At 40.8% G+C, this 23,091-nt stretch overlaps 1 protein-coding gene and 1 long non-coding RNA gene across 2 annotated transcripts in view; one reads left to right on the top strand and one right to left on the bottom strand.

Moving 5' to 3' along the window:
* The window catches only part of si:ch1073-456m8.1 (uncharacterized), a 29,505-nt gene extending 27,754 nt beyond the window's left edge, over positions 1-1,751 (bottom strand). Inside the window, exon 1 of the mRNA XM_052101460.1 lies at positions 1,462-1,751. Within this exon, the coding sequence (XP_051957420.1) occupies positions 1,462-1,560 (99 nt within the window). The 5' untranslated portion in view covers positions 1,561-1,751. The remainder of the gene's footprint in view (positions 1-1,461) is intronic.
* Positions 164-20,109, top strand: LOC127625964 (uncharacterized). The gene is made up of 3 exons (XR_007968390.1): positions 164-754; positions 19,322-19,421; positions 19,961-20,109. It is a non-coding gene; the product is annotated as an uncharacterized LOC127625964 (long non-coding RNA).
* The last annotated feature ends 2,982 nt before the right edge of the window (positions 20,110-23,091 follow it).

Here is a 23,091-nt window from a genome sequence, read left to right as displayed (position 1 = left end):
TAATTATTAACTCTTCTGCCACAAGAATGTAAAGCATTTTAATTATCTGAATATTTTTTATTATATATATATTTGTGTGTGTGTATGTATAATTTTTAAATATTTAAAAATAACTGTATAATTATTTCATCACTATATATTTACATTTGCATTTGGCAGACACTTTTATCCAAAGCGACTTACAGAGCACATATTACAGGGACAATCCCCCCGGAACAACCTGGAGTTAAGTGCCTTGCTCAAGGACACAATGGTGGTGGCCATGGGGTTCGAACCAGTGACCTTCTGATTAACAGCCCTGTGCTTTAGGCTAATGCAAGGCTTTCTCAGCAAATATTTGTATATGCAATTAATTAATCGGGACACCATGTAATTAATTCGATTAAAATGTTTTATGGATTGACAGTCCTTATATATATATATATATGGGGGGCGGGTCGCGTGATATGAGGCCCAAGCAATCATCTGTGTTCTGTAACTGCTTTCGGGTCCTTGAATAATGTATAAGGTGCAAGTAAGGGCAGCTGGATGTCTCTCCGGTACCCTCCTAGGGAGTTAGCGCCCTACGCAGACTGTTTAGTCAGCTAATAAGGAGCGGCGGTACTGCAACCGCGAGAGTTTGTTCCGAGACAAATATTCAAGATGGTTGCGCACTTGTTTACTGCTTATAAGGAGCGGCGGTACTGCAACCGCGAGAGTTTGTTCCGAGACAAATATTCAAGATGGCTGCGCACTTGTCTATCTGGCCCAAAAGGTGACTACTTCGAAACTGTTGCCACACTACTTCACTCACATACTTCAATACTTTTTTTAAAAAATGTTATGCAAGGCGGCTTCAAAATTCACGTTTGAGGTATGGCTGGGTGTAATTTGTTGTAGAACAAAACGTCGACGTTTCGTCAAGTAATATTTACCACAGACCTTATTTTACTGATAAGTTCAAACCCCCATTTCAAAACACAGAGGAAAATCCAGGGGGAATCCATGGCGAATTCTCTTCCGGCTTTTTTTTAACAAGCTGAACAGCTCTACAGGGACACACCAAAACCTCGTCATGTTTGCGAACACAGAAGCGGAGGGTGTGCTCTTAAATAATATCTCGCCCTTATATTTATTCTCTGCCTTAAATTCGATTAAGTAAATAAACGTTCTTTCACTGTATGTACAACGTAAATTGATAGGCTACAGGGCACAAAACAAAGTCTCAAATAATCCATCTGATGATACAGTGTTTAGAGCATTATGTAACATTTATATTATTATTATTATCTTATCTCGGCTTTGCATGTTATAATAAATAATCTAATCCAAGTGACAGAGTCGGTTGCGAATGAAGAAAGTTCGGTTATGTAAATGAATCGGCAATGAAAGATCAGCAGACAATTAATTAGTGAAATCTGATGTTTCAGTTTACACGTCATGAAAAAAAGAGATTCGTATGGGTGAATCTTGCCCTCTTACCTCTCTGGCAATAAGTCGCAGAGACTCGTCTTCGCTCATTCCCCGAGAAAGTGCCCGTTTCCTTAGCGAAGCCGCTCTTTCCAAACTACCCGAATGCATTGTTCCAGACTAACCCACACCAGGCAAATTGTCGAGTCGAATCTTTGAGCCGTTTTCGCAATATTCCGCTATAGGAACAGATTGTTTTGGAGTTACTGCCGTGCTGCAGATAAACTAAATAAGTGAATGGCTTTGTCGTGAGCAATTTAGTCCACCCGATGTTACGGTGTATTCAGTTCCTGTGATATTCTCTGATATTTGGTTCCAGTGGGAGGAGCATGACTTTTTTTTTTTTTTTTATTATTATTAGTTTATTTGTCAGGGACAAGTGCACATTATTACATACGTAATTATCATAGGCAAAGCCATAACAAAATGTGTAAATGTGTTGCATAAAAGGTTTCTAGCCAATAGGCTAATTTGCAACCCCAGTCCCTGGTCAGGCCTTTCTAAAAAACATATACCTAAACATGGCGTAGATTACGCAATCATGCGTCAAATACATTATAAACACTAACATTGACATTTTACACAATCCCGACCACATTACACAAAACAACACATCACATCCAGCACAGACAAAAATGACTCACATATTTGATTTTCTTTCAGCCAGTGTTTCACCTTTCTATTAAATGTTTTCAGGTCAGTTTCTGATTTTGACTATGTACATAAATTATCCTCACATGCGTGCGAAGTGGAAAAGAAACTTTTAGCGCACCACTGTCATTAGGCTACTCAAATTCAACTTGTCTGAAGGATTATTTCTAAAAAGGCAATTATAGTGATGTTAGAAACGAAGCTTTTCGAAACTTCGTTTCATTTGAACCGAAGTGCTCATAACACCGTACGATGGCGACACCTGCTAGTCAAAACGTGTATAATAAAAAAATTTAAAAACCAACTGCAAATGTTTTAATTAAAGTGTAATCTATTAAATGTCTATTCTAATATCTATTAAAAATCTACAAATCATTCTTCCTCTTCTTCTGGTGATGTATAATGGAGCCTCGCAAACGAACGTAAACGGTGCATTTCCGCCACCTACTGGAGTGTTGAGGGTAAAATGGTTGGATAATGGCAAAACAATAATAACTAGATAGGTACATTTCCTGAAGAATATGTGAGTGGTGCTTGCCGTGGCAAAACTCGTCAAACAGCATTTTATAACATGAAAACAACAAAAATTATGGTCATAAATAAATCAACCCAGAAGTCTGTACGATTTTCTGGTGCAGAAATATGGGATTTGTTACTCGGTTGCTAGGGTAAGCCCATGTGGTTGCTATGCAGTTAGCAAGATAATACAATACATGGCTCCTTTCCATCCTGAGTGAAATAAGTCAAACCGGAAGTCTGTACTATTTTCTGGTGCAGAGATATGTGATTTGTTACTGGGTTGCTAGGGTAACCCCATCTGGTTGCTAGGCAGTTACCATAGTGATAGTAATGAAGAGTCCTTGCCATCTTGATTGAAATACATCAACCCAGAAGTCTGTACTATTTTCTGGTGCAGAGATATGGGATTTGTTACACGGTTGCTAGGGTACTCTGTTTAGTTGCTAGGGAGTGGCCTGGCAGCTGCCAATCATGAAACTCCAAAGGCTGCTTGTCAGTATGAATGATATAAACCAACTCCCATGCCTCTGTGACATTCAGAATGGAAGATATCCCTCTATGGATTTTGGTTGCTCAGGTGCTCGACATTGGTTGCTAGGGAGGGGCTAGGAAGTGTTGAGGTGATTCATGATTGGCTGTTTGCTGCCCCGAGTCAAACAAGACCACCCTTGTGTTTCTATGACACTTCTATCCGGAGATATCCCTTTGATGTCTTTCATTAGAAGTCTATGGGACTTGTTGCTAAGGTGCTTTAAATTGTTGCTAGGGCGTGGCTTGATAGCTTCACAATGATCCTGAGAGACTGATTGGTTGTCTGAGTAAAATGAGCCTGCCCCCTTGTCTCTATAACACTGTGATCCAGAGCAATGTTGAACACAAAATCCCTATGCAATGTCATTTCATGGGCCGTCCTACACTATAGTAAGTCAATGAGGGCAACTTTGGGCAGCTCCTGCCCCCCAGGGGTGCAACATTTACCCCATATTGAGGTATGCTCTTACAGAGCCTGCCAGCCTCTTCAAATGTGGCAAATCACACGTTTCTGCAAAATCCTCACTCGGAGATGTGACGCGTCAAAATTTGTCGCAATGTTAAGTCTATGAGATTTTTCAGCCGCTTTTTTGCCCCTGGGGCAAACACCGTACCCCCAATCGCTTATAAAAGTCATAGCACACGTGTCCTCAATAGGCCGTTCGATTTGACACCTCATTCGTGGGTCTACGCAAAACGGTGCGGGACGAGTTAGGTGCCGAAGTTTTGTACGGAGATATAATAATAATAACTAGATAGGTACATTTCCTGAAGAAAATGTGAGTGGTGCTTGCCGTGGAAAAACTCGTCAAATAGCCTGCTTGAAAAGAACAGAAATTGTGGTCATAAATAAATCAACCCAGAAGTCTGTATAATTTTCTGGTGCAGAAATATGTGATTTGTTACTAGGTTGCTAGGGTAAGCCCATGTGGTTGCTATGCAGTTAGCAAGGTAATACAATACATGGCTCCTTTCCATCCTGAGTGAAATAAGTCAACCCAAAAATCTGTACTGTTTTCTGGTGCAGAGATATGTGATTTGTTACTCGGTTGCTAGGGTAACCCCATGTGGTTGCTAGGCAGTTACCATAGTGATACTAATCAAGTGTCTTTGCCATCCTGATTGAAATAAGTCAACCCGGAAGTCTCTATGTTTTTGTGATGCAGAGATATGTGATTTGTTACTCGGTTGCTAGGGTAAGCCCATCTGGTTGCTAGGCAGTTACCATAGTGATACTAATGAAGTCTCCTTTCCATCCTGATTGAAATAAGTCAACCCGGAAGTCTCTACGTTTTTCTGATGCAGAGATATGTGATTTGTTACTCGGTTGCTAGGGTAACCCCATCTGGTTGCTAGGCAGTTACCATAGTGATACTAATCAAGTGTCCTTGCCATCCTGATTGAAATAAATCAACCCAGAAGTCTCTCTGATTTTCTGGTGCAGAGATATAGTTACTGCTAAACGGTTGCTAGGGTACTCTGTTTAGTTGCTAGGGAGTGGCTTGGCAGCTGCCAATCATGAATTTTCAAAAGGCTGCTTGTCAGTATGAATGATATAAACCAACTCCCATGCCTCTGTGACATTCAGAATGGAAGATATCCCTCTATGGATTTTGGTTGTTAAGGTGCTTGACAATGGTTGCTAGGGAGGGGCTAGGAAGTGTTGATTTGATGCATGATTGGCTGTTTGCTGTCCCGAGTCAAACGAGACCACCCTTGTGTTTCTATGACACTTCTATCCGGAGATATCCCTTTGATCTGTTTCAATAGAAGTGTATGGGACTTGTTGCTAAGGTGCTCTTAATGGTTGCTAGGGCGTGGCTTGATAGCTTCACAATGATCCTGAGAGACTGATTGGTCGTCTGAGTAAAATGAGCCCACCCCCTCGTCTCTATGACACTGTGATCCAGAGCTATGTTCAATACAAATCCCTATGCCTTTTCATTTCATGGGCCGTCCTACACCATTATAAGTCAATTGGGGCATTTTTGGGCAGCTCCTGCCCCCAGGGGTGCAACTTTTACCCCATATTGAGGTATGCTCTTACAGAGCCTGCCAGCCTCTTCAAATGTGGCAAATCACACGTTTCTACTGAAATCCTCGCTTGGAGCTGTGACGCGTCAAAGTTTGTCTCAATGTTAAGTCTATGGGATTTTTCGGCCGCTTTTTTGCCCCTGGGGCAAATACCGTACCCCGATCGCTTATAAAAGTCATAGCACACGTGTCCTCAATAGGCCGTTCGATTTGACACCTCATTCGTGGGTCTACGCCAAACGGTGCGGGACGAGTTAGGTGCCGAAGTTTTGTTAAGAGATATAAAAATAAAAATAAAAATAAAAACTAGATAGGTACATTTCCTGAAGAAAATGTGAGTGGTGCTTGCCGTGGAAAAACTCGATCAAATAGCCTGCTTGAAAAGAACAGAAATTGTGGTCATAAATAAATCAACCCAGAAGTCTGTATAATTTTCTGGTGCAGAAATATGTGATTTGTTACTAGGTTGCTAGGGTAAGCCCATGTGGTTGCTATGCAGTTAGCAAGGTAATACAATACATGGCTCCTTTCCATCCTGAGTGAAATAAGTCAACCCAAAAATCTGTACTGTTTTCTGGTGCAGAGATATGTGATTTGTTACTCGGTTGCTAGGGTAACCCCATGTGGTTGCTAGGCAGTTACCATAGTGATACTAATCAAGTGTCCTTGCCATCCTGATTGAAATAAGTCAACCCGGAAGTCTCTATGTTTTTGTGATGCAGAGATATGTGATTTGTTACTCGGTTGCTAGGGTAAGCCCATCTGGTTGCTAGGCAGTTACCATAGTGATACTAATGAAGTCTCCTTTCCATCCTGATTGAAATAAGTCAACCCGGAAGTCTCTACTTTTTTCTGATGCAGAGATATGTGATTTGTTACTCGGTTGCTAGGGTAACCCCATCTGGTTGCTAGGCAGTTACCATAGTGATACTAATCAAGTGTCCTTGCCATCCTGATTGAAATAAATCAACCCAGAAGTCTCTCTGATTTTCTGGTGCAGAGATATAGTTACTGCTAAACGGTTGCTAGGGTTCTCTGTTTAGTTGCTAGGGAGTGGCTTGGCAGCTGCCAATCATGAATTTTCAAAAGGCTGCTTGTCAGTATGAATGATATAAACCAACTCCCATGCCTCTGTGACATTCAGAATGGAAGATATCCCTCTATGGATTTTGGTTGTTAAGGTGCTTGACAATGGTTGCTAGGGAGGGGCTAGGAAGTGTTGATTTGATGCATGATTGGCTGTTTGCTGTCCCGAGTCAAACGAGACCACCCTTGTGTTTCTATGACACTTCTATCCGGAGATATCCCTTTGATCTGTTTCAATAGAAGTGTATGGGACTTGTTGCTAAGGTGCTCTTAATGGTTGCTAGGGCGTGGCTTGATAGCTTCACAATGATCCTGAGAGACTGATTGGTCGTCTGAGTAAAATGAGCCCACCCCTCGTCTCTATGACACTGTGATCCAGAGCTATGTTCAATACAAATCCCTATGCCTTTTCATTTCATGGGCCGTCCTACACCATTATAAGTCAATTGGGGCATTTTTGGGCAGCTCCTGCCCCCAGGGGTGCAACTTTTACCCCATATTGAGGTATGCTCTTACAGAGCCTGCCAGCCTCTTCAAATGTGGCAAATCACACGTTTCTACGAAATCCTCGCTTGGAGCTGTGACGCGTCAAAGTTTGTCTCAATGTTAAGTCTATGGGATTTTTCGGCCGCTTTTTTGCCCCTGGGGCAAATACCGTACCCCCGATCGCTTATAAAAGTCATAGCACACGTGTCCTCAATAGGCCGTTCGATTTGACACCTCATTCGTGGGTCTACGCCAAACGGTGCGGGACGAGTTAGGTGCCGAAGTTTTGTTAAGAGATATAAAAATAAAAATAAAAATAAAAATAAAAATAATAAGTATGTGAGATTACAATAGTGATGCTTTGCAAGCACCACTAACTAGATAGGTACATTTCCTGAAGAAAATGTGAGTGGTGCTTGCCGTGGCAAAACTCGTCAAACAGCATGTTGTAACTTGAAAAGAAAAAAAATTATGGTCATAAATAAATCAGCCCAGAAGTCTGTACGATTTTGTGGTGCAGAAATATGTGATTTTTTACTCGGTTGCTAGGGTAAGCCCATGTGGTTGCTATGCAGTTACCAAGGTAATACAATACATGGCTCCTTTCCATCCTGAGTGAAATAAGTCAACCCGGAAGTCTGTAGTGTTTTCTGGTGCAGAGATATGTGATTTGTTGCTCGGTTGCTAGGGTAACCCCATCTGGTTGCTAGGCAGTTACCATATTGATACTAATGAAGTGTCCTTGCCATCCTGGTTGAAATAAATCAACCCGGAAGTCTGTACTCTTTTCTGGTGCCGAGATATGTGATTTGTTTCTCGGTTGCTAGGGTAACCCCATCTGGTTGCTAGGCAGTTACCATAGTGATAGTAATCAAGTGTCCTTGCGATCCTGAGTGAAATAAATCAACCCGGAAGTCTGTACTCTTTTCTGGTGCCGAGATATGTGATTTGTTTCTCGGTTGCTAGGGTAACCCCATCTGGTTGCTAGGCAGTTACCATAGTGATAGTAATCAAGTGTCCTTGCGATCCTGAGTGAAATAAATCAACCCGGAAGTCAGTACTATTTTCTGGTGCAGAGATATGTGATTTGTTACTCGGTTGCTAGGGTAACCCCATCTGGTTGCTAGGCAGTTACCATAGTGATAGTAATCAAGTGTCCTTGCCATCCTGATTGAAATAAGTCAACCCAGAAGTATCTACGTTTTTCTGATGCAGAGATATGTGATTTGTTACTCGGTTGCTAGGGTAACCCCATGTGGTTGCTAGGCAGTTACCATATTGATACTAATGAAGTGTCCTTGCCATCCTGGTTGAAATAAATCAACCTGGAAGTCTGTACTCTTTTCTGGTGCCGAGATATGTGATTTGTTTCTCGGTTGCTAGGGTAACCCCATCTGGTTGCTAGGCAGTTACCATAGTGATAGTAATGAAGTGTCCTTGCCATCCTGAGTGAAATAAATCAACCCGGAAGTCAGTACTATTTTCTGGTGCAGAGATATGTGATTTGTTACTCGGTTGCTAGGGTAACCCCATCTGGTTGCTAGGCAGTAATCATAGTGATACTAATCAAGTGTCCTTGCCATCCTGATTGAAATAAGTCAACCCGGAAGTCTCTACGTTTTTCTGATGCAGAGATATGTGATTTGTTACTCGGTTGCTAGGGTAAGCTCATGTGGTTGCTAGGCAGTTACCATAGTGATACTAATGAAGTGTCCTTGCCATCCTGATTGAAATAAGTCAACCCGGAAGTCTCTACGTTTTTCTGATGCAGAGATATGTGATTTGTTACTCGGTTGCTAGGGTAACCCCATCTGGTTGCTAGGCAGTTAACATAGTGATACTTATCAAGTCTCCTTGCCATCCTGATTGAAATAAGTCAACCCGGAAGTCTCTATGTTTTTGTGATGCAGAGATATGTGATTTGTTACTCGGTTGCTAGGGTAAGCCCATCTGGTTGCTAGGCAGTTACCATAGTGATACTAATGAAGTGTCCTTGCCATCCTGATTGAAATAAGTCAACCCGGAAGTCTCTACGTTTTTCTGATGCAGAGATATGTGATTTGTTACTCGGTTGCTAGGGTAACCCCATCTGGTTGCTAGGCAGTTAACATAGTGATACTTATCAAGTGTCCTTGCCATCCTGATTGAAATAAATCAACCCAGAAGTCTCTCTGATTTTCTGGTGCAGAGATATAGTTACTGCTAAACGGTTGCTAGGGTACTCTGTGTAGTTGCTAGGGAGTGGCTTGGCAGCTGCCAATCATGAATCTCCAAAGGCTGCTTGTCAGTATGAATGATATAAACCAACTCCCATGCCTCTGTGACATTCAGAATGGAAGATATCCCTCTATGGATTTTGGTTGTTAAGGTGCTCGACAATGGTTGCTAGGGAGGGGCTAGGAAGTGTTGAAGTGATGCATGATTGGCTGTTTGCTGTCCCGAGTCAAACGAGACCACCCTTGTGTTTCTATGACACTTCTATCCGGAGATATCCCTTTGATCTTTTTCAATAGAAGTCTATGGGACTTGTTGCTAAGGTGCTCTTAATGGTTGCTAGGGCGTGGCTTGATAGCTTCACAATGATCCAGAGAGACTGATTGGTTGTCTGAGTAAAATGAGCCCACCCCTCGTCTCTATGACACTGTGATCCAGAGCTATGTTCAATACAAATCCCTATGCCTTTTCATTTCATGGGCCGTCCTACACCATTATAAGTCAATTGGGGCATTTTTGGGCAGCTCCTGCCCCCAGGGGTGCAACTTTTACCCCATATTGAGGTATGCTCTTACAGAGCCTGCCAGCCTCTTCAAATGTGGCAAATCACACGTTTCTACGAAATCCTCGCTTGGAGCTGTGACGCGTCAAAGTTTGTCTCAATGTTAAGTCTATGGGATTTTTCGGCCGCTTTTTTGCCCCTGGGGCAAATACCGTACCCCGATCGCTTATAAAAGTCATAGCACATGTGTCCTCAATAGGCCGTTCGATTTGACACCTCATTCGTGGGTCTACGCCAAACGGTGCGGGACGAGTTAGGTGCCGAAGTTTTGTTAAGAGATATAAAAATAAAAATAAAAATAAAAATAAAAAGTATAATAATAAGTATGTGAGATTACAATAGTGATGCTTTGCAAGCACCACTAACTAGATAGGTACATTTCCTGAAGAAAATGTGAGTGGTGCTTGCCGTGGCAAAACTCGTCAAACAGCATGTTGTAACTTGAAAATAACAAAAATTATGGTCATAAATAAACCAACCCAGAAATGTGTACGATGTTCTGGTGCAGAAATATGTGATTTGTTACTCGGTTGCTAGGGTAAGCCCGTGTGGTTGCTATGCAGTTACCAAGGTAATACAATACATGGCTCCTTTCCATCCTGAGTGAAATAAGTCAACCCGGAAGTCTGTAGTGTGTTCTGGTGCAGAGATATGTGATATGTTGCTCGGTTGCTAGGGTAACTCCATCTGGTTGCTAGGCAGTTACCATAGTGATACTAATCAAGTCTCCTGGCCATCCTGATTAAAATAAATCAACCCAGAAGTCTCTATGTTTTTGTGATGCAGAGATATGTGATTTTTTACTCGGTTGCTAGGGTAACCCCATCTGGTTGCTAGGCAGATACCATAGTGATACTAATCAAGTGTCCTTGCCATCCTTATTGAAATAAGTCAACCCGGAAGTCTCTACGTTTTTCTGATGCAGAGATATGTGATTTGTTACTCGGTTGCTAGGGTAAGCCCATCTGGTTGCTAGGCAGTTACCATAGTGATACTAATGAAGTCTCCTTGCCATCCTGATTGAAATAAGTCAACCCGGAAGTCTCTATGTTTTTGTGATGCAGAGATATGTGATTTGTTACTCGGTTGCTAGGGTAACCCCATCTGGTTGCTAGGCAGATACCATAGTGATACTAATCAAGTGTCCTTGCCATCCTTATTGAAATAAGTCAACCCGGAAGTCTCTACGTTTTTCTGATGCAGAGATATGTGATTTGTTACTCGGTTGCTAGGGTAAGCCCATCTGGTTGCTAGGCAGTTACCATAGTGATACTAATGAAGTGTCCTTGCCATCCTGATTGAAATAAGTCAACCCGGAAGTCTCTACGTTTTTCTGATGCAGAGATATGTGATTTGTTACTCGGTTGCTAGGGTAACCCCATCTGGTTGCTAGGCAGTTAACATAGTGATACTTATCAAGTCTCCTTGCCATCCTGATTGAAATAAATCAACCCAGAAGTCTCTCTGATTTTCTGGTGCAGAGATATAGTTACTGCTAAACGGTTGCTAGGGTACTCTGTGTAGTTGCTAGGGAGTGGCTTGGCAGCTGCCAATCATGAATCTCCAAAGGCTGCTTGTCAGTATGAATGATATAAACCAACTCCCATGCCTCTGTGACATTCAGAATGGAAGATATCCCTCTATGGATTTTGGTTGTTAAGGTGCTCGACAATGGTTGCTAGGGAGGGGCTAGGAAGTGTTGAAGTGATGCATGATTGGCTGTTTGCTGTCCCGAGTCAAACGAGACCACCCTTGTGTTTCTATGACACTTCTATCCGGAGATATCCCTTTGATCTTTTTCAATAGAAGTCTATGGGACTTGTTGCTAAGGTGCTCTTAATGGTTGCTAGGGCGTGGCTTGATAGCTTCACAATGATCCAGAGAGACTGATTGGTTGTCTGAGTAAAATGAGCCCACCCCTCGTCTCTATGACACTGTGATCCAGAGCTATGTTCAATACAAATCCCTATGCCTTTTCATTTCATGGGCCGTCCTACACCATTATAAGTCAATTGGGGCATTTTTGGGCAGCTCCTGCCCCCAGGGGTGCAACTTTTACCCCATATTGAGGTATGCTCTTACAGAGCCTGCCAGCCTCTTCAAATGTGGCAAATCACACGTTTCTACGAAATCCTCGCTTGGAGCTGTGACGCGTCAAAGTTTGTCTCAATGTTAAGTCTATGGGATTTTTCGGCCGCTTTTTTGCCCCTGGGGCAAATACCGTACCCCGATCGCTTATAAAAGTCATAGCACACGTGTCCTCAATAGGCCGTTCGATTTGATACCTCATTCGTGGGTCTACGCCAAACGGTGCGGGACGAGTTAGGTGCCGAAGTTTTGTTAAGAGATATAATAAAAATAAAAATAAAAAGTATAATAAGTATGTGAGATTACAATAGTGATGCTTTGCAAGCACCACTAACTAGATAGGTACATTTCCTGAAGAAAATGTGAGTGGTGCTTGTCGTGGCAAAACTCGTCAAACAGCATGCTATAACTTGAAAAGAACAAAAATTATGGTCATAAATAAATCAAACCAGAAGTCTGTACGATTTTCTGGTGCAGAAATATGTGATTTGTTACTCGGTTGCTAGGGTAAGCCCAAGTGGTTGCTATGCAGTTACCAAGGTAATACAACACATGGCTCCTTTCCATCCTGAGTGAAATAAGTCAACCCGGAAGTCTGTAGTGTTTTCTGGTGCAGAGATATGTGATTTCTTACTCGGTTGCTAGGGTAACCCCATCTGGTTGCTAGGCAGTTACCATAGTGATACTAATCAAGTGTCCTTGCCATCCTGATTGAAATAAATCAACCCAGAAGTCTCTCTGATTTTCTGGTGCAGAGATATAGTTACTGCTAAACGGTTGCTAGGGTACTCTGTTTAGTTGCTAGGGAGTGGCTTGGCAGCTGCCAATCATGAATCTCCAAAGGCTGCTTGTCAGTATGAATGATATAAACCAACTCCCATGCCTCTGTGACATTCAGAATGGAAGATATCCCTCTATGGATTTTGGTTGTTAAGGTGCTCGACAATGGTTGCTAGGGAGGGGCTAGGAAGTGTTGATTTGATGCATGATTGGCTGTTTGCTGTCCCGAGTGAAACGAGACCACCCTTGTGTTTCTATGACACTTCTATCCGGAGATATCCCTTTGATCTGTTTCAATAGAAGTCTATGGGACTTGTTGCTAAGGTGCTCTTAATGGTTGCTAGGGCGTGGCTTGATAGCTTCACAATGATCCTGAGAGACTGATTGGTCGTCTGAGTAAAATGAGCCCACCCCTCGTCTCTATGACACTGTGATCCAGAGCTATGTTCAATACAAATCCCTATGCCTTTTCATTTCATGGGCCGTCCTACACCATTATAAGTCAATTGGGGCATTTTTGGGCAGCTCCTGGCCCCCAGGGGTGCAACTTTTACCCCATATTGAGGTATGCTCTTACAGAGGCTGCCAGCCTCTTCAAATGTGGCAAATGACACGTTTCTACGAAATCCTCGCTTGGAGCTGTGACGCGTCAAAGTTTGTCTCAATGTTAAGTCTATGGGATTTTTCGGCTGCTTTTTTGCCCCTGGGGCAAATACCGGACCCCCGATCGCTTATAAAAGTCATAGCACACGTGTCCTCAATAGGCCGTTCGATTTGACACCTCATTCGTGGGTCTACGCCAAACGGTGCGGGACGAGTTAGGTGCCGAAGTTTTGTTAAGAGATATAAAAATAAAAATAAAAATAAAAATAAAAAGTATAATAATAATAAGTATGTGAGATTACAATAGTGATGCTTTGCAAGCACCACTAATAACTAGATAGGTACATTTCCTGAAGAAAATGTGAGTGGTGCTTGCCGTGGCAAAACTCGTCAAATAGCCTGCTTGAAAAGAACAGAAATTGTGGTCATAAATAAATCAACCCAGAAGTCTGTATAATGTTCTGGTGCAGAAATATGTGATTTGTTAGTAGGTTGCTAGGGTAACCCCATGTGGTTGCTAGGCAGTTACCATAGTGATACTAATCAAGTGTCCTTGCCATCCTGATTGAAATAAGTCAAACCGGAAGTCTGTATGTTTTTGTGATGCAGAGATATGTGATTTGTTACTCGGTTGCTAGGGTAAGCCCATCTGGTTGCTAGGCAGTTACCATAGTGATACTAATGAAGTCTCCTTTCCATCCTGATTGAAATAAGTCAACCCGGAAGTCTCTACGTTTTTCTGATGCAGAGATATGTGATTTGTTACTCGGTTGCTAGGGTAACCCCATCTGGTTGCTAGGCAGTTACCATAGTGATACTAATCAAGTGTCCTTGCCATCCTGATTGAAATAAATCAACCCAGAAGTCTCTCTGATTTTCTGGTGCAGAGATATAGTTACTGCTAAACGGTTGCTAGGGTACTCTGTTTAGTTGCTAGGGAGTGGCTTGGCAGCTGCCAATCATGAATCTCCAAAGGCTGCTTGTCAGTATGAATGATATAAACCAACTCCCATGCCTCTGTGACATTCAGAATGGAAGATATCCCTCTATGGATTTTGGTTGTTAAGGTGCTCGACAATGGTTGCTAGGGAGGGGCTAGGAAGTGTTGATTTGATGCATGATTGGCTGTTTGCTGTCCCGAGTAAAACGAGACCACCCTTGTGTTTCTATGACACTTCTATCCGGAGATATCCCTTTGATCTGTTTCAATAGAAGTCTATGGGACTTGTTGCTAAGGTGCTCTTAATGGTTGCTAGGGCGTGGCTTGATAGCTTCACAATGATCCTGAGAGACTGATTGGTCATCTGAGTAAAATGAGCCCACCCCTCGTCTCTATGACACTGTGATCCAGAGCTATGTTCAATACAAATCCCTATGCCTTTTCATTTCAGGGGCCGTCCTACACCATTATAAGTCAATTGGGGCATTTTTGGGCAGCTCCTGCCCCCAGGGGTGCAGCTTTTACCCCATATTGAGGTATGCTCTTACAGAGCCTGCCAGCCTCTTCAAATGTGGCAAATCACACGTTTCTACGAAATCCTCGCTTGGAGCTGTGACGCGTCAAAGTTTGTCTCAATGTTAAGTCTATGGGATTTTTCGGCTGCTTTTTTGCCCCTGGGGCAAGTACCGTACCCCGATCGCTTATAAAAGTCATAGCACACGTGTCCTCAATAGGCCGTTCGATTTGACACCTCATTCGTGGGTCTACGCCAAACGGTGCGGGACGAGTTAGGTGCCGAAGTTTTGTTAAGAGATATAAAAAATAAGAAAAATAAAAATAACTAGATAGGTACATTTCCTGAAGAAAATGTGAGTGGTGCTTGCCGTGGCAAAACTCGTCAAACAGCATGTTGTAACTTGAAAAGAAAAAAAATTATGGTCATAAATAAATCAGCCCAGAAGTCTGTACGATTTTGTGGTGCAGAAATATGTGATTTTTTACTCGGTTGCTAGGGTAAGCCCATGTGGTTGCTATGCAGTTACCAAGGTAATACAATACATGGCTCCTTTCCATCCTGAGTGAAATAAGTCAACCCGGAAGTCTGTAGTGTTTTCTGGTGCAGAGATATGTGATTTGTTGCTCGGTTGCTAGGGTAACCCCATCTGGTTGCTAGGCAGTTACCATATTGATACTAATGAAGTGTCCTTGCCATCCTGGTTGAAATAAATCAACCCGGAAGTCTGTACTCTTTTCTGGTGCCGAGATATGTGATTTGTTTCTCGGTTGCTAGGGTAACCCCATCTGGTTGCTAGGCAGTTACCATAGTGATAGTAATCAAGTGTCCTTGCGATCCTGAGTGAAATAAATCAACCCGGAAGTCTGTACTCTTTTCTGGTGCCGAGATATGTGATTTGTTTCTCGGTTGCTAGGGTAACCCCATCTGGTTGCTAGGCAGTTACCATAGTGATAGTAATCAAGTGTCCTTGCGATCCTGAGTGAAATAAATCAACCCGGAAGTCAGTACTATTTTCTGGTGCAGAGATATGTGATTTGTTACTCGGTTGCTAGGGTAACCCCATCTGGTTGCTAGGCAGTTACCATAGTGATAGTAATCAAGTGTCCTTGCCATCCTGATTGAAATAAGTCAACCCAGAAGTATCTACGTTTTTCTGATGCAGAGATATGTGATTTGTTACTCGGTTGCTAGGGTAACCCCATGTGGTTGCTAGGCAGTTACCATATTGATACTAATGAAGTGTCCTTGCCATCCTGGTTGAAATAAATCAACCTGGAAGTCTGTACTCTTTTCTGGTGCCGAGATATGTGATTTGTTTCTCGGTTGCTAGGGTAACCCCATCTGGTTGCTAGGCAGTTACCATAGTGATAGTAATGAAGTGTCCTTGCCATCCTGAGTGAAATAAATCAACCCGGAAGTCAGTACTATTTTCTGGTGCAGAGATATGTGATTTGTTACTCGGTTGCTAGGGTAACCCCATCTGGTTGCTAGGCAGTAATCATAGTGATACTAATCAAGTGTCCTTGCCATCCTGATTGAAATAAGTCAACCCGGAAGTCTCTACGTTTTCTGATGCAGAGATATGTGATTTGTTACTCGGTTGCTAGGGTAAGCTCATGTGGTTGCTAGGCAGTTACCATAGTGATACTAATGAAGTGTCCTTGCCATCCTGATTGAAATAAGTCAACCCGGAAGTCTCTACGTTTTTCTGATGCAGAGATATGTGATTTGTTACTCGGTTGCTAGGGTAACCCCATCTGGTTGCTAGGCAGTTAACATAGTGATACTTATCAAGTGTCCTTGCCATCCTGATTGAAATAAGTCAACCCGGAAGTCTCTATGTTTTTGTGATGCAGAGATATGTGATTTGTTACTCGGTTGCTAGGGTAAGCCCATCTGGTTGCTAGGCAGTTACCATAGTGATACTAATGAAGTGTCCTTGCCATCCTGATTGAAATAAGTCAACCCGGAAGTCTCTACGTTTTTCTGATGCAGAGATATGTGATTTGTTACTCGGTTGCTAGGGTAACCCCATCTGGTTGCTAGGCAGTTAACATAGTGATACTTATCAAGTGTCCTTGCCATCCTGATTGAAATAAATGAACCCAGAAGTCTCTCTGATTTTCTGGTGCAGAGATATAGTTACTGCTAAACGGTTGCTAGGGTACTCTGTGTAGTTGCTAGGGAGTGGCTTGGCAGCTGCCAATCATGAATCTCCAAAGGCTGCTTGTCAGTATGAATGATATAAACCAACTCCCATGCCTCTGTGACATTCAGAATGGAAGATATCCCTCTATGGATTTTGGTTGTTAAGTTGCTCGACAATGGTTGCTAGGGAGGGGCTAGGAAGTGTTGAAGTGATGCATGATTGGCTGTTTGCTGTCCCGAGTCAAACGAGACCACCCTTGTGTTTCTATGACACTTCTATCCGGAGATATCCCTTTGATCTTTTTCAATAGAAGTCTATGGGACTTGTTGCTAAGGTGCTCTTAATGGTTGCTAGGGCGTGGCTTGATAGCTTCACAATGATCCAGAGAGACTGATTGGTTGTCTGAGTAAAATGAGCCCACCCCTCGTCTCTATGACACTGTGATCCAGAGCTATGTTCAATACAAATCCCTATGCCTTTTCATTTCATGGGCCGTCCTACACCATTATAAGTCAATTGGGGCATTTTTGGGCAGCTCCTGCCCCCAGGGGTGCAACTTTTACCCCATATTGAGGTATGCTCTTACAGAGCCTGCCAGCCTCTTCAAATGTGGCAAATCACACGTTTCTACGAAATCCTCGCTTGGAGCTGTGACGCGTCAAAGTTTGTCTCAATGTTAAGTCTATGGGGTTTTTCGGCCGCTTTTTTGCCCCTGGGGCAAATACCGTACCCCCGATCGCTTATAAAAGTCATAGCACATGTGTCCTCAATAGGCCGTTCGATTTGACACCTCATTCGTGGGTCTACGCCAAACGGTGCGGGACGAGTTAGGTGCCGAAGTTTTGTTAAGAGATATAAAAATAAAAATAAAAATAAAAATAAAAAGTATAATAATAAGTATGTGAGATTACAATAGTGATGCTTTGCAAGCACCACTAATAATAAGTATGTGAGATTACAATAGTGATGCTTTGCAAGCACCACTAAAAATAAAAAGTATAATAAGTATGTGAGATTACAATAGTGATGCTTTGCAAGCACCACTAAAAATAAAAAGTATAATAAGTATGTGAGATTACAATAGTGATGCTTTGCAAGCACCACTAATAAAAATAATAAGGATGTGAGATTACAATAGTGATGCTTTGCAAGCACCACTAATAATAAGTATGTGAGATTACAATAGTGATGCTTTGCAAGCACCACTAATAATAAGTATGTGAGATTACAATAGTGATGCTTTGCAAGCACCACTAATAATAAGTATGTGAGATTACAATAGTGATGCTTTGCAAGCACCACTAAAAAAAATAAAAATAATAATAAGTATGTGAGATTACAATAGTGATGCTTTGCAAGCACCGCTAATAAAAATAAAAATAAAAATAATAAGTATGTGAGATTACAATAGTGATGCTTTGCAAGCACCACTAATAAGTATGGCGAATAACAATAGTGATGCCTTGCCTTTGGCAAGCACCACTAATAATAAGTATGTGAGATTACAATAGTGATGTTTTGCAAGCACCACTAATAAGTATGTGAGATTACAATAGTGATGCTTTGCAAGCACTACTAATAATAATAATAAGAAGAAAAATAAGTATGTGAGATTACAATAGTGATGCTTTGCAAGCACCACTAATAAGTATGTGAGATTACAATAGTGATGCTTTGCAAGCACCACTAATAATAAGAAAAATAAGTATGTGAGATTACAATAGTGATGCTTTGCAAGCACCACTAAAAATAATAATAAGTATGTGAGATTACAATAGTGATGCTTTGCAAGCACCACTAATAATAATAATAATAAGTATGTGAGATTACAATAGTGATGCTTTGCAAGCACCACTAATAATAATAAGTATGGCGAATAACAATAGTGATGCCTTGCCTTTGGCAAGCACCACTAATAAGTATGTGAGATTACAATAGTGACGCTTTGCAAGCACCACTAATAAGTATGTGAGATTACAATAGTGATGCTTTGCAAGCACCATTAATAATAATAATGAATAAATCCTATTGATCAATCCTGTCTCTTTCAAATAATTAAATAATTCATAGTAAATTCTTGATTTCTTTGAGCCTTAGAACCTGGAGTAAAATATTGTTGATTCCAATTATCTTACCGCTAGGATTAGATATTTCCTTTTTATATGCAACATAGTTTAGGAGTATATGTTCTACCGTTTTGGGATGACCACAGTTACCGGTGTATGAATGTGTATGAGTTAATGCTGAATGTCTAATACGCCATGGGAAATAATAACATCCTTTTTCCTATTGCCGTGTTTAACCCTCACAACACCAGGCAAATGTCTACCTCTTGTTTCACTATCCCAGAACTTCTGCCATTTCTTTTTAATGTCAATCATAATTAACCCTTTAACTTCTGCTTTACTCAATGTCACCTTAATGTCAATTTGTGGTTGTTCCAGGGCCTGCTTAACCAGATGGTCTACTTCCTCATTCTAGTGATGTTATGTATGACACTGAAGCACAAAAATTAAACGAACTCATAAATAAAAAGAATGAGATCTACAAATATGATGGGTTTACAGATCTAGCATCAAGATGTGCACAAAAATCTACAAATAGGTGGACTCCACCCATCGTCTACTCAAGCTAATCAGATAACAGCCACATTACTCAGACCAATCGTAGCACATTCTATCTTCAACAAATCACGCTTCGTTTTACTATCAGGGCGGGACCAGAGTCACAGCTCTCATTAGCATACAGATAAGCTCCAAGGCCGCAAACTTTTAAAGAAACGGACGCCATCAGAGGAATACTGTGACTTAAGGTTCGTGTCATTTTCTCTCAGTTATGAACATGTTTAATGTCTTGTTAAATGTCGGCAGCTGAAAATTGCCCATTTGTAGAGTGTCCTGATCGTTAGCTTTATAGCTATTCTGGCTGAGTGTATGAATCTGCAATTTTAATTTTAACCAAGTTTCAAGACTGAAATTTGTCATCAAAACCTTTACTCTTAATGTTACATGGCAGATCCAAACTTACACTACTAGACAATACAGAAGATCAGTAGTACAGATAGTGTCTTTATAAAACATGAATCATATTAGATGATCATAGGAGCACAAACCAATGTTATTAATACCCTATATTACACAGTGTACAAAATCTGCTATGGCATTAATTTGGTTTCACATTATGTTAATGTATTTAATAAAAGCAGTCGTAAGATAATATTTATTCAAATTTAGCATTTTAGCACTTTTGTGTAAATGTTTTAGGAGGTACTATTATGGGGTCCCTTTCTAAAATACAGCATCATGTTCTGACATGTGATAATTGGCTCACTGGTTATTTCTATCTTTTCAGATGTTTCCCCTGTGTACTGCCCATCAGCTCTGAGCACTTGACTCACCTGCTCCAAAACTCAGTGGTTCCAACTTTTAAATGTGTAATATGAGATTATTTATTTTTCTGTTATGTCAGATTTCAAGTTACAATGTCATGTCTTGAAATGAACGTGCAATACAAAATATTAATAAACCATAACATTGCCTTTGGGTTGACTTAAAAATGAAAATTCTGTCATTTTTTCACCCTCATGTTTTAAAATAAAACCTGTACTATTTAGTTTCTTCTGTGGAATATGAGAATACATTGTAAAATGTAGATGTTGCTAATGAAGCTGAAATGAAAGTGAGGCTGTCAGTCCCTATCATAATTCCTGACATTTCCTTTTGAGTTCCTCCCAGAGAAGAAAGTCAGTCGTTTGGTTTTGGAAGAATTGGAGTTTTATAAACAAGGTTCGGAATGAGCAAGGTCATTTAATCCGAACAATCACATTACTAGAGTAAGCATATATAAACAGCCGCTTACCTCTACATGGCTAACTATTTAATTTAATCATCATTCCAACACTCCCCAGAATTTCAATCTGGTTCTCGCGCTGATTCCTGTCAGCCTCATTACCTCACCGCACAGCTCGTTTAGCATGCTATCCATTCAGCGATTCTGTTTGTCAACTTCTAGCATGAATATCACGATCATTCTCCCTTCAAAAATGCCATCTGGAGCGTGATTTATCCCATTCGGAACACAGGGGAGTAGTAAGTATTATGCACGTTGTGTCAAAATCAATTGATTGATTATGATTGATGACATAATTGATGCACTTTTGACCTTTACCTCCGCCCCCTCCCCTCCCCTCCCTCCCTACCCACCCTACCTCCGGTAGATGTACAGGATGTGGTATGACATTTTTGGTCAGCAGTTCTGATACCCCCATGCTGTGTTTAAAAGAGTAGACAAAATATGCATCTTTAATGATGTACAATGTTTAATGGAAAACTGAATGAAATGGTATAAGAATTGTTTTCTCTCATCTCAGACTAAAATATAGTGATTGATTAAATAATTCATTGATGTATTCATTGATATGTTTTTTCAAAATCAATGATAAAGTAATGGGTGTGGTTCATTTTTTTTTTTATTATAATTGTAAGACATAAAAAGTGTTTATTAGGTTTAAAATGTGTTTAAATGATGTGTCTTTAATGGGTTGCAATGCTTGGTGAAAAACGTAATGCTTTATTTATATCAGAGGCTAATACGTGTTTTAAACAAAGTGTATCAAGGTAGTAAGCACAACAAAGTCACTTTAAAATGATGAAAAATGGTTTATCAAAATTAATCTTTGGCAAACAGGATTATTTTTACTAAACACAATATTTCATTTTAGTTGTACATTTAACAAAATGTCTTACATTTTAAATGTAATAGTATGCATTATAAAATAAACCTTTAACACAAAGAAACTTACATAGTGGTGGTGGCGTAGTGGCTAAAGCACAGGGCTGTTAATCAGAAGGTCACAGGTTCTAACTCTGTGGCCACCACCACTTTGTCCTTGAGCAAGGCACTTAACTCCAGGTTGCTCTGGGGTGATTGTCCCTGTAATAAGTTGTAATAAGTAAGTCGCTTTGGATAAAAGCGTCTGCCAAATGCATAAATGTAAATGTAAAGTATCTGTTCAGTCCTTTCACGAACGCGTCCAAAATGATACTGGGGTTAGAAATGATTACAAGCCCCTCCAGTGGGTGGAGTGTAAGCCCTCTGTTAATTTCACATCAGCATTTTCTCTTAGGGAGCATTTTTCTTTTTTTTTTTTTTTGGGAGCATGACACGACATGAAATTTGATGGTCCGGTGAGGGGATCCCAGCTCTCTAGGTTGTTAAGTCATTAGGCCTGATGGGCATTTCCAAATTAGATCATCCATATTTAAAACAAAATGTACAATGTCTTGTGGCCAGCTTTTTTTTTTATGACCCAGTGGCTGGACATCCAGATGTCAGGTGGATACAGAATGATTTATCTCACGCTTTAAAATGCATTTAAACTGTTAAGGGATTTGGTGGGTCATGAAAAAGGGGTTTGTTTGTGACTGCCTTGAGGTTTTTTTTTTTTTTGCATTATGTGTAATTCTCCAGAAACAGATCAGCTCTATTTAAACCCAATTGTCCAGTGTCTTGTGGTCTGTATTTTATGTGAGGGCATCGTGTATTCTCATGTGGTCTGCTAAGTGGGGGTCATGATGTTAAAGCATTATATTTACACTCCAGAAACAGATCAGCTCTATTTAAAACAGAATAGTGTCCTGTGGGGAGCTTTTTTATGACCGGTGGGGTTGTTAGATCGGGGGGTCAGTATAATCTATCATTTCACAGCTTTAAGTTAATGAACCCCGGAGGCCGAGATCGTGAGAGCATGTCACGATATTTATGAGTCTCAGAACCTCAGGGATACTGATCGGTGTTTAACAACACATCGTAAACATGAGAGACAAAAGCAGGGAGATTGACAAACGAAGTGCAAGTTCTCGATATGTGAACTGCTCAGAAATATGCAACCAACAAGCAACATTGTATCAACGTAAAAGAACAGAGCGACAGAAGTATGCCAATATAAAATATACCAATGTTGTTTTATTCAGTTCTAAATAGTGTTTTAACTAAATATACATCCAAGAAATCGTTAACTCAATTAATGTTTTGTACTGCATATCGGGGTAATAAATATCCGTTCGTCTACTAAAATAAATTGTATATAAATAATCAATAATAGTCTAATTAAAAACTGTCTTGTAAAAATTACAAGATAGAAAGCCTTGCATTCGTTAAATATAGGCCTATGGAAAAATCAAAATGAGATCAATTGTTGTCTAGTCTAAGGGAAGTGTATTTTTCTGTTGAGAATTATATAAAAGAGCCATGAATAAAATGTGTTTTAAACTTATACGTCATTTTGAGTTTGTCGCGGTACATCATGAACCCCAGATTTAAAGAGAAGATGGCGTCAGATAGCTGTGGTGTGATTGTGAACTCATGACACGACATGTAATTAGATGGTCAGGGTGAGGGGATCCCATTGTGGGAGGTGCGTGTGGAAGCTGAGTTAGGGTCGCCGTTATTTTAGCGTATCCGGAATCTCCGAAAAGAACACA

The sequence above is a fragment of the Xyrauchen texanus genome, chromosome 32 (genome assembly GCF_025860055.1).
Source record: "Xyrauchen texanus isolate HMW12.3.18 chromosome 32, RBS_HiC_50CHRs, whole genome shotgun sequence".
Taxonomy (NCBI): Eukaryota; Metazoa; Chordata; class Actinopteri; order Cypriniformes; family Catostomidae; genus Xyrauchen; species Xyrauchen texanus.
Note: the sequence above shows the minus strand (reverse complement) of the source record. Positions and strands in the feature narration are given on the sequence as shown.